This window comes from Argiope bruennichi, chromosome 7, assembly GCF_947563725.1.
Source record: "Argiope bruennichi chromosome 7, qqArgBrue1.1, whole genome shotgun sequence".
In the NCBI taxonomy this organism is placed as follows: domain Eukaryota; kingdom Metazoa; phylum Arthropoda; class Arachnida; order Araneae; family Araneidae; genus Argiope; species Argiope bruennichi.
In genome coordinates this window covers 124,101,372-124,119,763 of record NC_079157.1, presented here as the reverse complement: position 1 = coordinate 124,119,763, position 18,392 = coordinate 124,101,372, and the positions used below count along the sequence as shown (strand labels likewise).

The following is an 18,392-nucleotide window of genomic DNA, read 5'->3' as shown; positions in this document are numbered from 1 at the left end:
CAAGCTATTTTTTTTTTTATGATAGAAACTTCGGCCATATTGTGTAGGCAACAAATATATGAAATTTCATTCATATCTATTATGTAGAAATGGAGCTGCGAGTCTCTGCTTAATTTTAACCATCCTGCATTTAAAGAGTGTTCGTTCTAATTGTGATGCAATAGTTACTTGCTAAACAGTTGAAGATAGGCATGTAATTGCTGTTAGAAAAATGCTTAAATGATATAAATAATTATATTTTATGTTGATTGAGTCGATTAAAGTGCTTCTAAAAAATTACAAAATCTAAATTTTTATACAAACCGCCCGTTTCATTAGTCATATTTGGTTAACAGTTTTGACACATTAGCACACAATTGTGGTCATAATTCTTGTGTACAGCCACCCACCCTGGCATCACTGAACGAAGCAGTATCGACAGGATTTTTTGTGCCCGACTGCTGTCTTTATCGTAATCCATCCATATTAGTGGCAAATTTTCCGAACTACCATCCTCTTCTGGCGGTTGGCCCTTAGCTACAGGTGATCAATCTTTGACCTTCCTCCTCATCCTTTGACCTTCCCTTACACTTGTTATCCTGTTTCACGAGCGGCAGGTCAACACTTCTCAAAATTCTCCGTATTCCCCTAAATGTAGACCCCACAACAGAAAAAAGGCAAACACTTTTAAGCTTTTGTTTAAAACTGTTGACATCATCAACAAATGGTCATTATCTTCAACTGTTTCAACATCATGGCTTTCAGTATTTTAAGATTTTCTGGCACCATTAGTATTAAGCTTAAGTCATTTTCAATTTTTTGATTCTTTTTTAGTTCTGAGGTTTCTATACATACTTTAAATAGTGGTACACAGTGCCGATTCCTCCACAGATATTGTGGTCATACTATAGGGTAAGGAAGCCTAACTATGAATTACATATTTTGCTGACGCATTTATTGGTGGCAATTGACGATCTAAGGCTTTTATCTAAAACATTCTAAAGAAACTCATTGCCACAACACACATAGTAAGGAAGAGTCGTGTTTAATGTAATTTCTTTCTCTTGATTTGAATGACTCATTCAAATCTTCATCTTTTTCTCTTAGCAAATACAACGAATACCCACTGAAAGTCAGACTCGGTGAATGGGATACTCAAACCACGACTGAATTTCTGGCCCACGAAGACTACAAGGTGTCCAAGATCATCGTCCACCCCGACTTCCGAAACACCAGTCTCTGGAACGACATCGCTCTCCTGAGACTCGAGGAACCCGTTCTCTTCGCCCCGCACATCGACACCGTTTGTCTGCCAGAATACGACGAGATCTTCTCTGGGCAGAACTGCGTTGTCACAGGGTGGGGCAAAGATGCATATAGTAAGTAAGAAAGGACAGCTTTCAGTAGATTTTGCTAATCATAGTAAGCAAAACTCCATTGAAATCTATCTATTTGCTTCTATCTATATGTCTGGCATATGATTTTACCACCAGATATACATATTTACATTAAATTGGTTGTCTTTGGCTACCAAGTGGTTCGACTAGATTATTGACTTTTTAAGTTGTTAAATGATTAATATGGAAACTCAAAAACGTTTCATATCGCGTTTTTCAATCGCATGAAATAACAAATTCATTGAAACAGCTTACTTCAAAATGAAAATTCTACTAAGGAGTAAATTCGTACTAGAGATAACTATTAGTTAATCCTAATAAAAGTTTTATTCCATAGGACACTGGACCACAGCGCCCTGGTGGTAAAGTTTCGGGGTCCGAACTGGAGGTTTTCAGGTTCGAGACTCGATTCCACCGAAGAACCGTCGTGTAAGCTGGTTTGGTGCACGTTACATCTATCGGGGACAAACATCCTCCCACTAGTGTGGTATGGAAGTTTGGAGAAGTGGGCACTAGTTTAGGTGTCGTCCTCGTCATCTGACCGCGGTTCGAAATGACGAGGTCCATCCTCAAAAGGCCTAGTGTTGCTTTAAAACGGATCGTTAATGTAACTAATCTAAACTAAACTCCAGAGAATGCCTTGCATGACATTTGCCTACAATACCTATAAAATATTAATCTTTAGCATGAGTTTAGCATTTTTATTAAATTTATCATCTGATCTTTCGTAAGTTTCTTTGCGATTGATTTCAAGCATGCTGTTCATAGTATATGAAAATCGAATTTGTGTTGTAAATGCATTTTTCGTAACCAATTGAAGCCAAATTTTGGCAAAAAACTACAGCTGCACCATACTAAATTTGATATATTTAAATCTCTGCTTTTTTATTACATGTTTCTGAAAGTAAAAACCAAAGTACGATTAACCCTTAGTTGGATTTGGCTCAATATTTGACAGGTGTTAACATTATGGATGCTAAATCTGTATATCGAATTTTCACTATCTAGTCATTCTGTTCATTTGCATTTGAACAAGCGATCAGACAGACGTCCTCAGAACGAATTTTGCTCAAAGTTTGACAAAAGTCTACAAATTTGTTATAAAGACCGTATATCACATTTCATCCATCGAACTCAAAATGTTTGAGCTATATTTGTCAAAAAGAGACATTTCTAAAAATTGCGTTTTCCGTTCTCAGAGTGGTGGTCTACAACATAGTGATTCGTCAAAATCATCTCGAGGGCAAATTTTTTGGTGATTGCAACGCTTTCTCTGTACTTCGATATGAGAAAGTAAAAATGTGAAGGATGATAAATAAATTTTGGTTTGCAGAGCTTTTACCAAAAAAGGAAAATTCATATAAAATGCAATTCTATAAATTCTGCATAACCATTGTACTAAAGGTATAAGTCATTTCCCTGGCTATATAAGATGCCGTTTTGAATTTAAAGGAATTTCCCGATCACTTTTTACATATGAAAATAAAACAACAAAACCAAATAGAGAAGGGAATTATATGTCAGTCTTATTTCCGCAATTATGAATCAATATCAAATTTGAATGAAATTCATCGAATAGGTTTCTGCCTCTCCTTAAATATGTGTTTTCGCATGATTTGATAATCTTTTAAACTTTAAGGAAAATATTTTAATCTTTTCTCTATAATTTGACCTTTACGTATTTATCTATTTTAAGTGGGAACTTTAAATATGTTTTTTTAAATTTTCAATCGTTATTTTCTAAATCCTCATAAACGAGAATAAGGGATTTAAATGAATAAGTACGAACATTTATTTAAAAAATTTCTTAGTTATTATTAAATAAAAATAATAGTTTCTTAATTGAAAACTTTTATTAAAAAATGATTATTAAACCAAAAATATAACAATAATTGTTCATTAACTTATTAATAAACATTTCAAAATGGAAAGGGCTTAATTTAAACTATGCAGAAATCATCACTGAATTGCAGCACCATTCACACTGCTCTCCTACCCCTCATAGTGATTTTGCACAAACTACCACTGCATTTTAGAAATATTTTGGGATGCTTTTCGAAATTCAAAAATTACAACCCGTTATAAATAAAGCTCTTATATTAATAAAGAGTTGTAATAAACAGCTTCTCTCAGTGCTATTTCCTCTGAATTTTGTTGAATGCTGTCTTGAAATTTGAATGCAAAAAGAATGAGATGTATCGTATTGAATGCTATCATTTTGCTCATTTTTAAAATTCCAAAAATACTAAAAATTACTTTGTTTGATATTTGCATTTTGTATCATTTAAAAAATATTTTACCTAATATATCTACAATTTCAATTATTATACCATCTATCCACAGGGTGGCCATAAAATAACTTTCCCTGTTTGGAGACTTCTACAGTTAAAACTAATGAACGAAATGAAACCAAATTTCATATACAGACTGTGGAGGGCATGGGACGAGGAATTCCGAAGAAAAAAAGTACTAAAAATTGCCAATAAGGAAATATTAGCGCTGCTGTAACGTACGAACGAGGAAATTCGAATATCGAGAAGGATTATGTAAAATTTATAGTGTCTGTATAACAGCAGCACTACGCATTCCTTGTAAAAAGAGAATAGCAAATGACCAATTAGCAGTTTGTTTTTGACAACTGATATGTTCTTACCTACTGTTCGTGATTGACTTTTGATATATGCTTAATATGGACCCTACCTTACCTCAGCGTGCTTTATCGGTAAAACTGTTCTACATTAGAATGCGTAATGCCGTGGCTGCTCTTAAGCAAACCTGTTCGTCTTAAAACAGAACATAAGACGGGCTGATATGAACATCGAAACGGACAGTTTACAAGCAGCAGTAGAGAACGTCATACACCGTTGCAATATGTTGTACACCGGCGTCCTGGCCTAGGGATAGCGTGTCTTCCCCGTTATCTAGGAGTTCCGGTTCGGGCATGGTTCTTCTTCTGTGTTCTATCTGTGAGATGTGTGAATGTGCCCCCCCCCCCCGTAAAAAGGGGTTGTGCAAGCGAATGTGACGCATGAAGTTGCTAGTCGTACTCTTGGCCCTAGTTGGAGCTACTGAAAAAACAAGAGACGCTTAAATCGTTGACAGATCTGTCAACGGGCTTGTAAAGTGCCGTAAGTAACAACAACAACAACATATGTTATAGACAAGGAAGGTCAGAATATTGAAAATGTTGCACGGCACCCAGGGGTCCCTAATATTGATGAATAAAAGATTCCATGATCCCATGAATTCATTTATACCTGTTCTCCCACAGCGCCAGTATTTTCCCTATCAGCAACTTTTGCTACTATTTCTTTCTGCGGAATTTATTTTTCCATGTTTTCCACAGTCTGTACATGAAATGTAGTTTCATTTCGTTCATTCGTTTTAGATGCAGATGCAGACAAACAGGAAAAGTTAGTTTATGGCCACCCTGTATTTTAAAGAAATTTATTATGCAGCATTATATGCTTTGATTTCAATAATTTTATAATTTTAAATATTTTTCTCTCTTTTTTTTTCATGCTTTCTTGCCTTTGTCTTACCTTTGTGTTCTATTCTAAAGAAAGAATCATTGCAGTTTGAAATAGTTGATTTAATTCAATATTAACAAAAAGAAATTCTTTGTTCCATTATTTAAGAATCAATTGAATTAACACAACGCTCAGAATAAGCAGTAACTTACAAGTAATTTAATAATCACCAACCATAATTTCATGAAATATAAAAAATAAGAAGAAAAAATCAAAAATTAAAAAAACGGTTCAGTGAAATTTCTCAAATTTTATAACAATTTTATAGTGTTTTTTATTGTTTTCTCTTCCAACAGAGGGCGGCACCTTCTCCAACATTATGAAAGAAGTCGCCCTGCAGGTCATTGACGATTACAAGTGTGAAGAAATGCTGCGAAAAACCAGATTAGGTCGATTTTTCCAATTACATGAAGGATTCTTGTGCGCTGGTGGAGAATACGGATTGGATTCTTGCAAGGTGGGAAATATGTATTAAGTTTTAAATTCAGAAATTAAAAATTAACTGTGGTGGCTTATCTGCTTAAAAAAAAAGGAATGTTAAAATTAAGTTCCTCCATACTTTCACTGCATTAAAATGCTTGCATAGAATGTCAGAAGTTACATTTTCTGTACTGCAAAAATATTGAATGAGTAGAATTCAATACATTCATGACAGTTGTGAATATTAATACAAAAATACTGATATAAAAATGAATTTTAAAATATTTTTGTTCTCTTTTGAAAAAACCGTTATTCTTTGAATAATTGAAATACCTAAAAGATTTCAAAGAAAGAAAATATTATAATAAGAAAAAAATATTTTCTGTTCGTAAATATTTGAGAAATGATTAAAAAAAAGAAGAGTAAGAAAATGGATTTTAGTGAATATTAAGCAGGAGATGTTCCTCCGAAACTTTTTCGCGTACTTCCTAATATTTTGTATTATTAACCGCACCTCACTGACAGATCATTATTATGAAAGAGCTATAAAGGTATGATTTTTGGCGATATTTTTCTGCTTTTAATCGCCGGGATGCGGTTAATACACAAGCACTAGCAAACCACGTGAATATTTTGCACATTATCTTCTAACCGATTAAAACCAAAATCTGACACAGAATGACACACCAAATTTTATTTATTTAAATTATTGCATGTTTGAGTTATCGTGCTTAAATGCCTGTGAAGGTACAGACCAACAGACGATCAGCCCCCCCGTGCGGATTTGATTCCAAGTTTGATTTATACCTGCACTTTAAATGTTGAGTCTGTGTATGCACCAAATTTTATCCATTTGCCTTTCTTCGTTTATTTAGTTATCGTATTAATGTATCTGTACAGCCAGATTGACAAAATGGATTTTTTTTTTCAAAATTTGGCGTAAAGACCATACGCCAAATTCCATCCATTTGACTTAAAGCCTTTTTGAATTATCATGTTCACAGAACGACATATTTCCAAAAATGTGTTTTTCGAATCTGGGGAGATCGGAAACGGGAAGATTCGACAAAATCTCGAATTCAAATTTTTTGATGATTTTAGTATTTTCTCTTTCTACACTTCGTATACGAGAAAGTAAAAAAGACAGAAAAATGGTTCAAAATTGAATTGAAAGAGATTCAGTTCCTAATTTTTTATTGTGACTGTATTGCCAAGTTTTGCATCCCCTACATGAAAAGAAATTGCCCTAACTATTAAAAAAAACTTAACTGGACGTGCTCTTTTGATTGAATTACGAACCGCCAGGACTAATAATCTTTCTTATAAGTTATGGCCTCAAGTGAGTACACAATGTCTTCACGAAGTTATTCAATATCCTAAGTGTCGTTCAGCACTGCAAAGATATCGTAACTGTAATAAGGAATGTGTTATCTCAACTTCGATGGCAAATAGAAGATTCGATTTCACAAAGATCCATGATGTATGCTGGTCTCGTGCAAGGTAAATCTGATTTCGAACTACCCTCCCACTAGTGTGGTGTGGAAGTTTGGAGAATAAGTTCATAGCTCAAATGTTATCTATTGACAATTCAAAACACTGAGGCCATCTTTAAACAGTATTCGTGTAAATTTAAAACAGGATATTAATCAGACTCAGGTAAAGAGTTTTACAAAGAATTCCTTCGTAGAATAATGTATTTTCGCAACTAAAGTTTGGTTCTAAGACATGATTCACTATGAGTTCTAATTTTTAAATTTTAATGCTCTAATATAATTGAAATCTCAATAAGAAAATGTTAGTAGATTCTACAAGAACCTATAAATATTTTTTGAAGTTGTTGTAGCTCTGCATCAACAATGAACTAGACTTCACCGGAACCGTTAGCAATCTTAAAGAAACAAAAAGGAATATTTCATTTTATATTTGCTATGGGATCTCTTATAATCATAGTTTCGTAGCATAGGCTTTAACATTTAGCATGAAATTCATATTTTTATCAAATCAAATATTGTTTATAATTTCTTTCTATCAAATTCTGTTTATAATAAAAAAAATGCTCTTATATAAAACGTTTAATAAAGTAAAAAAATATTTTTAAAAAATCTTGAAAATATACAAAAAAAAAAAAAAATTTAAAAATTTATTATAAAATTTATCACTAGCAAGTCAGAATAAATATTTACTAAATTTTAGAGCGATTAGAAATCTAAATAAAACTTTGTCACTTATTCTTTTTATGGTGCGTATGTATTATTTCTATATATACAGCTGAAAATATAATTATTCACTTCTATATGATATATCTTTTGAATTAATCTTTTTGGATTGTGCAACCATTAATCTTCTGAAAGTTGACAACCTCTTATGTGAACTGAATGTCAAAAACAATCAGTGCAATAAATTCAATGTCACAGATATTTAACTATCTTCCTTCTAAAATTAATAATACTGCGTGAAAAAATGAAGGAAATGGAATTAATAAGCTTCAATACCATTCTGATCGACCGACATAAGCTGGTTATCATCTAACGATGATAAACACAAAATTTTCATGTGGAAATTTCAGTCAGTAGTCTAAAATTTCAATAAAATTCTCAATTTATAACATTGCATTCAAGATGAACAAATTTCAAAAAGAATAATACCAAGTTTCTATGCTTAACATTTAAAGTAATCCAGGTATTACGATTTCAAAAGAAAACAAGAGCTTTAGTCTAATTTCTTTAAAACTGCAACGTTCTAAAGCTTGTTTAGTAACTGAAGAAAGTGAACGGATATGGTGTTTCCTTCGAAGTAATTACCTTATGCAATTCTGTAGATTTCCATTTTTCATACAAAATGCAAATACAAGCCTCCTATTATCGTATCTGCCAATGCCTTTGCAACTTCTCAGTATATTTCTTGAGAATCGCTGCCTTTTAATCAAATTCTTCACCCAAAAAATAATTACATGGTGCGAGATCTGGGGGAAAAAGCTAGCAATGGAAAGGCTATTATATGACATTTTGACTATAGGGGGACATATAAACAAGGATAATTTAAAGATTGAGCATCTACCTCTTGAAATTAAAATCTGATTGATTGTACCTCACCCACGCTGACGTTCAAAAACTTTTTTTTTGTCAGTAATTGCATGACGGCGCTGAAAGTATTCTTGAACACCCTTGGACTGAAGAAAACTCGATATTTTCCCCACTATTGAAAATATTGAATGTTTGTGATTATGAACTACACGCAAGCCCTGTATTTGAACTGTGTGAAATGATTATGACTAATCAATTACATGATACTCTTTGCTTGGTAGGAAACGATATCATTCACTTATATTAGAAATATATTAAAAAGATTCCGAAACGTTTTGAGTTAATGCACATAGAAAACAGAATAATTCCCATTTTTAAAAATTATTCCTTGTCTTTCATATATATTTTTCCATCGATATACAATCGGGTTTCGTCATATACAATTATAATATATTATTTATTTAGTGTAATAACGATACTCATGACAAACTAGACAAAATATCTTTTAAAAAGTCATGATAATTAAGAAAAAATAAGTGAAGCATATAAAAATGGTGTGGTTCTCTTTCAAAAGTTATTTAACCATATACTCAAAGATGAAATGTTTTATACAGGGTGATGGCGGTGGACCTTTGGTGTGCTACAGAAAAAACAAAAGCTATGCTCTGGCAGGTATAGTATCCTGGGGTATTGACTGCGGACAGCCAGGTGTGCCTGGTGTGTACATGAAGGTACAGAAGTACTTGGACTGGATAAGCAAAAACACTGGCGTCAGCTTACAGGAATACTGGCCAACCCGTGCAAAAGCGTGATGTGCTTAGTTTTGATAATTATATTGCTTTAATTAAATATTCGCGATATTTTAGAATAAAAAAACAGCAATCATTTATCTTCCTATAAGGACCAAAGACATTGCAGCCAATTTTTATTCATGAATTTAATTTTGATTCATTCAATTTTGATAGATTTAAGGAAATGTGTTACATTTTCCTTACTATATTGTTTCTATTTGAATTTGTGATAAGTAATAATGATTATGTAAACATAAAAAATTAAAATGGTTTACATTTTATGATCTTTCTGTCCTTGCTCGATTTTTTATTGATATTTCCAAGGATTAAACATTCATTTTTATCCTGGTAAATCTGGATGTTTTGAAGCCTCACGAGATTTTACATACTTTCTTCAACACTGCATACTTTTTTTGACACTCCATTAAAATTCTTGCAGGATGATAGTATATCAGATTTTGTTTCATACATACACAAAGTATTCATAAAAGAAATATCAGTTTTATGTCGATGATTTAAAAAAGAGAAAGGAGTAGTTCCTGTTTCTGCCTTTTGGATACTTTTTGATCCGGATGGATTCATCCTGAATTCTGTATAAAATTGAAGAATGAATTGATAATAATAAACTTTATATCTCTGCTTTTTCTTCCGATGAAATTTCATCTGCACTATTTCATTAACAATATACTTGACATATATATAATAACAATCAAGGGTTTTACATGAAAAAAATTATTAATTACTTTTAACACACAACACTTCATGCCACTATAACTATAACTCCCTGGTTATTTAAACAGTGTAATGAGCATAAAATGGGAGAGATGTGAAAAGACGCTCGTGTTCTATCCATCGCTGTGACTATCACCCAAATTGTTCGATGTCTGACATTTACTGATTGAAATTTGGTAAGGGAATTTTAATACTGGATAAAAAAAAGCCGACAGCAATGAACTGGGTGAAATAATTATTTTAACAGTTAAAATCCTCAAATGTTTCAAACATTAAGAAAAAAAATTCGAAATTACTTTACCTTGTCCTAAGATATCAGATTAGAAGCATGAAAATAGAAATATTACTCATTCCATAAATACATCTTAAGAAAAACTTCGTTTTTTTGATATTGTGCAATGGAGCTTAGCTTAATGAGCATAGTTCATTTACCGAGCCTTACTCGCATTGCGAAACAATTTTTTCGTAGGAATCCATGTTTAATGGAACAATGTGTCCCATTCCGAAAAAGAATTACTCAAATATTTTTTTTATTATGTAAAAAATATGCGTTATAAGTTTTAAATTACAAGAAAATTGTTTAAAGACATTTGTTTTTGGCTGCGTTTCAAAATCTGGCGAAAATGAGACACATTATCTTTAATAAAACTATCTTTAAATAAATTATCTTTTCAGTAATTATTTTCTTTAAATGAATTAAAGGTTAAACATTATCATTAAATAAATTTGTAGCGCGCATAGCTACAGAACGATGTTTCTCAAGACACGTTTACAATAAATTGCCATGTTTACAGCATTACCCTTATTTCATTGAATGATTGTTGTATTATTGCGTTCACTGTTTATTTCTCGAAGTAAATCTCCTCTTAAGCTTTTTGCTGTGACTCAGAATGTAACGCCTTAAGCTCTTCAGTTATTCTGTCTCCGTTCTTCCTCTTGCTCATTGATATCGTGGCTATTTATCTGGCTATGACCCCACAATCCTGGCCAAAGACAAAATCATTGATTAAGTTTCCGCAAGCTCTTGCTTCAACTCCTCGTAGTTCCGTTCGACAACGATATCCATCCAAAATCTCTTCTATGTAAATATAAGGACTTTTCTTCAAACAAGCACTCAATACGTTGACACAAGCCAGTCTAACACGTGAAGTCATGATACCTCCTCTTAACATTTCGTTGTGACTCTATTGATCACTAAGCGAGTCACTTTTAAAACTTTTGTTTTGCTCGTTATAGTATGAATGATTCGTTATGCAAGGATTGACTTTATATCTACTGGATTAAATAGCAATTAAAATAAAACTATTCTAAGTGCATGATCTTTACAAATTGCATAATTTTGCTTTTCTAGATAGCGCAAGCATCATAAGCAAACATTATTCGTCCCTATTCACTGTAAGAAAGGGTAGGAAAAATCTCTTGATATTACAGCTGAAGTCATAAGTAGAATAGAGTTTGGCTACACAAATTAAATCCCGAGACAAATACCAAAGCAACTATTCTTTTTTTATTAAATGCAATTTGCACATTTCTCACATCCTCTAAAAATTTATTCATTTATTAAGACTGAAATAACAATTATAATCAAAATAATGATAAATATTAAATAAAATTTTGAGCTAATATGATCCAACCGTCTACAGTGATTTTTTGATTCACCTATTACACGTTCTATTAATTTTTCAATATCAGCACACAAATTATTCATTAAATAAGCTAGCGTGCTTATTTAAATTTTGGTATGATAAAAGCACACGGTGTTAAAAAAAGATAACGCACACACACAAAAGATGCCGCACACATACAAGATAGCGCACAAAAATATACTTCATTAGCTGCAATATATATTATATGTGCGTGTGCATGTGTTTGTTAATATTTTGCAGTTAATGAAGTCGTTGATTGAGGCCCTTACATTTAATTGTTTAAAATTCATTAAATGGAATGCCATCCTTAAATATATGATATAATCATATGTATCCGGCATTTTTAATTTACACATTCGTTTCATATTTTCCATGTAAGACTTGTCAAACTATTCTTACACTTCAACATGGAAATAATTTTCAATATTAGACATTGTACAGTCAAGATTCAGTCAGGAGAATATTTAGGGGATGAACAGTAATTGATGAAACAGAAAATAATGTCGCCCTCTTCAAAGAATCGTTATCATGCAAGTCCAATTCGTCTGAAACTAGTTAAATATGTATATCTGTCATATCCTACCATCAATCACTTTTAACCTATTCTTTAAGTTGAAGCAATGTTAACGAAAAGGCAGATTTCGCCCAGAATTTCGCAGGGGGAAATTTGTCGGAAAATGCACTTTTTGCTATCTTTGAATTTATAAGAGTTGATGGGTTGAAGCTTCATTAATGTATGTATTTTCATCGCTCCGTCTTCTTAAACAGTTAAAAAATTTCTTTCGATGCAAAGAAAATAACCAAACGGTCAAATTTGATCAAAATGTCTAGAAATGTATGGAAAAAAACCCATCAGATTTCGCTATCTTACTATATTTAGAGTGGTACCGAATTCATTTTACAAATTTTTAAATTTGATGCAGGATAGTATGACAATCATTTATTGCATAGGAATGTATGCCAGGAAGTGACAAGGGGGAGGGATGGAAACACAGCAAATAAGAGACAAAAAGGAAAAATGAAGTTTTTTTTTTTTTTTTTTTTTTTTTGTAGCAGTGTTTACGATAACTGCTCAAAACTGAGTCCACTAGCAGTAAATACATGCTTGACAACGTTAGAGAAGCGATTTGCGTATAAGTTTAAAGATGTTAAGTATTTAATGTTCACGAGCAGAAGCTTTGGATATTCGAGCAACGGATTCTCACCCGAGTCAGAGGAATTCGAATAAGCAATACTCTTCGGATGTGTTCTTAAAAAATAATCAGGACTATATAAAGCCCCCAAACTCTCTTTCTTCCTTTGTTCTTTAACACATTTTGATATAGGAAAGGGAATCTTAAGTATTTTTGTAAGATATGCTGTAAGCGTTAGTGATTCTTTGTGGTGTGAGAACTAAAACCTAAGCAATTTTTCAAAGTGCTTGTTAGAAATAATTAAATAAAGTGTGGGATTTGGATTAGGAAATAAAAAAAAATCCTAGAATTCCTTACTTACAAGACTGATTAGGCTATATATATATATATATATATATATATATATTATATATGTAAGAGCCTAATCAGTCTTGTAGATTGCAGAATAACGAAAAGTATTTTTCGGTATATCTTGCAGTATAATGATAATGATGAAGGCTGTTCTCTTTATATATATCTTATATATATCTTTGATCGTTTATATATATCTATTGATCAGAAAAATTTCAAGCAGAATAATAAGATGATATAGGAAATGGAATATTTAAGGAAATTTCAAGTTATTAGATCTTGTAATTCATGAAATGCAACCTATTAGCTTTGCGAGCTCCGCAAGCTTCCTCGCTTTCAACGAAAAATTCCTTGAAGTTCTTCAAAGTCTGTAATCTTTTAAAATAAATTTACTTGATTAAATAAAAATTTTGGAAATGTATGTCTGTTATCGAATCCAGATTCTGGCAAATATCTAAAATCAAATAAAAGGATTAAAGTGCTCCTTTAATCAACATCCGCCCTCCAATTTGAATTAAAATAAGTGTATGTAGGGCTGATTTAATTTCATCAGTAAGCAACTGATATCCCAGTTTCGTGATTAGAACATCGCATGGGGCCTCGAATATTCAATTCTTCGTTCCAAATACAAAGTCACGAATATTCTCAATTTAATTAGAATCTCCTCGAATTTTTTTAAATTATATAATGAATATTCAATCACTTTTTAGTTTAATTATATATATATATTTGGATATGAAACACTATTAATTTAGATATTAAGAACTTAAATTCGACCAGATACTTGGAAAAATAGTTAATACTTTTTTCATTGAGAATTTGGTACGTACTATACATTGAATACATATACACATGTAAAAATGCTCATATATGTAGAAATATACAGAAAATTATGTTATATATATGTAAAAATAATTTTGCAGATGCGGGGCGAAAAAGAAGTAAATTTGGAATGAATTTCAACTTATTTTACGCTGGAGGTCTATTACGTAAAAGGAAAAAGTGATTAGATAATGCGTAAATCCCGATCGCGACACCAGAGCAAAGCAGACCGAAATTTGACCCTTCAGTGATTTTATTATGAGATTCTGATAGCGATTTCTTTGCCACTTATCGACTTTGTTATCTTTTAAAAAGAAAGATTCATAGGTGTTGAAGGTTTTTATCCTTTCATTCCCGGGTGTGAGAATCAACGGAGTCAGCAATTTTGCTAAGCGCGTGTTAGAAATAATTAAACAAAAAAGATTGGATCGCACAATAAGAGGACATTTTAAAACGAAGATAAAGTGGGCTAATTTAAGATAAAATTAAAAAAATTAATTAGGATTTAAATTAAATTAAGAAAGATCATTACATATATGTATACACTATACATTTGTATTAATCCATATATATATATAATAAATTATTCGCTACATAATAACTGATCATCGATAGTATTGCTATAGTAAAACTGTTTTGATTCAAAAGCTACCGACGGATAACATTGCTGGGGTTGTCGAAGAGAAATCTAACGATAATGTCAAATTTTCCAATATTATCGATTGCTTAGCAAAACAGTCGACTGCATTATCGGTAGAAGCATCAATGTTTGAGGAACATAGTCATTTATAAATAATAAAATTTATTATCGAAATATATTTTTAGTTATTTTTCATCGAATAATAGACATTGCCATAGATAAAAGAAGAAATAATAGTTATTGATAAACCATAAAGATTCTCTCAAATGTACAAATGGTAATTTTATTTCAAATAACGTGAGAATTGTTTTCATCAATCAAGAAATGTTGATTTCTGTTATACATGAACCTTTTCTTGAATTATTTGCATACAAAAAACAAAGAGATTCAACTGTTTTTCTTTTCTAAACATTTGCAACTGCGATTCATTCGCAACAGAAGAAAGATTGTTTTGAAAATTCCAAACGAGCTTCTAGAAATCCACCAGAACTTCTAGTGAGTTTATTATGAAGTGTGCACCTCATTTTCTTTCCATTTTTTTAAATCTAATTTTCTTCTTCTTTCTTGCGCATGTGCTCTCCAGCAAAGGTGAATCTCTTAACTAACTTTCACTGACTTCCGGAAATCCTTGCCAGAGGGCATTGCAAAACGATCTCGTTTCTTCTTTTTTCTGCATCCATCCCAGCAGAAAGCAGCGTTTCCTCGATTCATTCTCACCCAGCAGCTCAAGTCCGCTAGACTGACCTACTGGACCGAAGAAAAGTCCACTTTTCCACCCGAACCTCTCTTTACGCGAATGAGAACAAATCGGAGCCTTTTGCTTTTTCGAGCCGGAAATCTGCAAGTCAGAAATTTACCTCATTACCCATGTTAGCGAACAAAGCGGGAGAGAAATTTTGTATTTTTTAAAGAATTCGGTAACAAGTTGCGAAATTTGATTGAAATGAGTGACGGCGATTGATTGCTCGAACGATCGCTTAGGTTGTTTTTCAAAAAAACCAGAAAGGATATTAACGAAAGATCATCATTTCTTCTTCATACTTAGGTAAGGTGATTCTTTCTTTATTATTTTTTTATTATTTACAGATGATACAATTAATTGTAAAATTTTATTTTTGGTAACAAATTCATGAGAATATAACATGATTTGATCTAATTAAATTTTATTTTGGTGACGAATTCGTGAGAATATAACATGGTTTGATCTAATTAAATTTTAATTTTGATAATGAATTCATGAGAATATCACATGGTTTGATCTAATTAGATTTAATTAAATTTTATTTTTGGTAACGAATTCATGAGAATATAACATAGTTTTTGATCTAACATAAAAAAGAATTTTAAAACGTGTAATTGCAAACAAACTTTATATTGAATAAATTTTTTTCGGACATTTCCCAATATTAATTCTTAAAGATTAACTAAGTCAAAATATTACAGAAAATTATTCTAAAATGAATGATCAGATTCTTTATCAGTATTTTTTCTGCTCTTTTATACACTTCAATTCAAAATTTTTTTTTAATCATGATATTTTTACAGCATATATTTCTGTAAATGCTTCAGAAGAATCAATTGTTTCATTTCAAATCTAAATTACTATTCGTGCAGTCCATGATATATTATGAATATATTTTTATAAATTCAATAAAACTCCTTTTTAAAGGAAATATTCTCCCAAAAGCCAAATATTTCTTTTCTTTAAAAATTCATGAAAAAATGCGAAATCAATTTAAATTTGATTTTATTTTAGTGTAATTAATTAAAATTCGATTTATGAAAACTCATATATTATGTGGTACTTGAAAGTTTCCCATTTTCCACAAATTAAAAAAACAAGCATTTTCAAAACCTTGCACACTACAAAATTGCATAAAAATCATTTGCGGTGCTATTTTAAACATTATAAAATAAAATAATAGAATTAATAAATAGTTAAGCACAGTAAAATTATCTGCACAAAATTCAAAATTTGATATAAGAAGTGGATAATTGCATCATCTGTTCTACTCGTTAATTTTTGTTTTCAATTTTTTCATGTTAATTATAGATTCTCACTTCCACAGATTTTCACAAAAATGCCAGCTGAAGTGTCTTCCTCGTCATGTGACCGCGTTCAAAATGACGAGGTCTGTCCCCAAATAACCATGTGCTGCTTTAAAACGGGACAGTCATATAACTAAACAAACACAAACAAAAGCTATTTTTAATAGAACGGAGACATCAGTAAATTTTGCGTGGATTAATTCTGCGCATCATGGTAGCTGGTGTGTGATCTTACCCCATATGAAAAATCCTCTGCTTAATGGATTTTTTTACCCGTTAAATGTTATGGGCGCATATATGCCTCCAGCAAAAAACCATCGATGTGGATTAAGGGAGCAAATGTGTGCACGGAGCTTTATGTTGAATCGCCACCCAAGCGAAGTGATTCAACACAGAGCAGTTAGCAGTAAAATAGTAGTTATTATTTTACTGATAACTTTACTGATTACTTTAATAATTCTACTGATATCTTAACATTATATATGTTATACGAATAAGGGGTCTTGCAGTTGGGTTCAATTTTGAGTTTTAGTTCAGTTTAGTTATTCTAACATCCAGTTTTAAAGCAACACGAGGGCTACTTTGCGACGGACCTCGTCATTTTGAACCGTGGTCAGATGACGAGAACGACACGTGAGCTGGCACTCCCTCTCCAAATCTCCCCACCACACCAGTGGAAAGACGTTTGGCCCCGACAGATTTAACGTGCACCAGACCCGCTTACACGACGGTTCTTCAGTGGAATCGGATCTCGAACCTGAGTCCCTCCAGGTTCCGATGTCAAAACCTTACCACCAGTTTACCGCGCCCAGGTTCAATTTTGAAGCAGTCATTAAGAGGCTTTTTACAGAGAACTTTTAATGGCTGAAGACTCAGGGGAATCCCTAAAGTTACTATACAAGCCGTAATTTAACAAATAGATGGAAGCCATTTTCTCAATTCCTAAGAAAAAAGAAATCGTTGAACACTCTCCAAAGCTAGGAAGTGGTCCCCTTTTGTTATAAGAAAGGGTGCTTATGAATTTGCTAAACCGAACCAAATTAAAACCGATTTCAATAAATTGCAATAATAATATTTTAACAAGGAGAAAGTCAAAAATTATTTAAAAATTTCACAAGCAATTTTTTCAAGTACAAATTCATCGAGAAATGAATCTTCAGTGTTGACGAAACTGGAATAATAACCATGCAAAAGTTTGCGAAATTATCGGGACAAAAAAAATGGACGAAATATTTGTTTTACTGTTTGGAGAAAGAATGAAAAACGTCACAGTGGGTTATATTTTCAACTCTGCAAGAACTTAAATCTTTGAGAATTACAGAGATAATGATGAGCTCAGTTTGCTCCGGTGGGACTTATAACGACTGCTGCTAGCAGCATGAAAGATATGTGAATTTTAAGTTCGTTGAATTAGTTTAACAATACTGGTTATTTTAATAAAATATGCGAATTTTAGATAAAACTGTATAAATATTTACACTTTTTATTTATAGATCTTTTAAAAAAATCGGGCGATTTTATTTCTTATTCATAAAACTTCTATACTATCATATGTCGGATATTCCCCCACATAATGCGCGAACCATAAGGGGGTACTATCATGAAAATCATGATTTTAAAAAAAGAATAATCTTTAAAGAAATAAACTGGTTAAATGAAAAAGAATCATCCTCACTTCACATTTAATGACCAAAAAAGTTGGAATAATCTTTAAGGAAATAAATTGGATAAACGAAAAAGAATCATCCTCACTTCACATTTAATAAACCAAGAAAAGTTGGTCCTTATAAACTCTTTATTCAATTTACAATTGCAGAACTGTCTGTGATGTGTGAAATGACTTAATGATGTATGAGACTGATGTAAAAATAATCTTATT

General features: G+C 31.9%; 2 protein-coding genes across 3 annotated transcripts in view; both read left to right on the top strand.

Moving 5' to 3' along the window:
- The window catches only part of LOC129975144 (uncharacterized), a 44,299-nt gene extending 34,878 nt beyond the window's left edge, over positions 1 to 9,421 (top strand). For both annotated transcript variants that reach the window (XM_056088102.1, XM_056088103.1), the window contains 3 exons: positions 1,087 to 1,358; positions 5,203 to 5,363; positions 8,964 to 9,421. In XM_056088102.1, the coding sequence (XP_055944077.1) occupies positions 1,087 to 1,358; positions 5,203 to 5,363; positions 8,964 to 9,161 (631 nt within the window). In that variant the 3' untranslated portion in view covers positions 9,162 to 9,421. The remainder of the gene's footprint in view (positions 1 to 1,086; positions 1,359 to 5,202; positions 5,364 to 8,963) is intronic.
- Positions 9,422 to 15,130: 5,709 nt separating this feature from the next.
- LOC129975864 (phenoloxidase-activating factor 2-like) overlaps positions 15,131 to 18,392 on the top strand; it is a 48,233-nt gene continuing 44,971 nt past the window's right edge. Inside the window, exon 1 of the mRNA XM_056089113.1 lies at positions 15,131 to 15,509. The gene's annotated coding sequence lies outside the window, so the exon portion shown is untranslated. The remainder of the gene's footprint in view (positions 15,510 to 18,392) is intronic.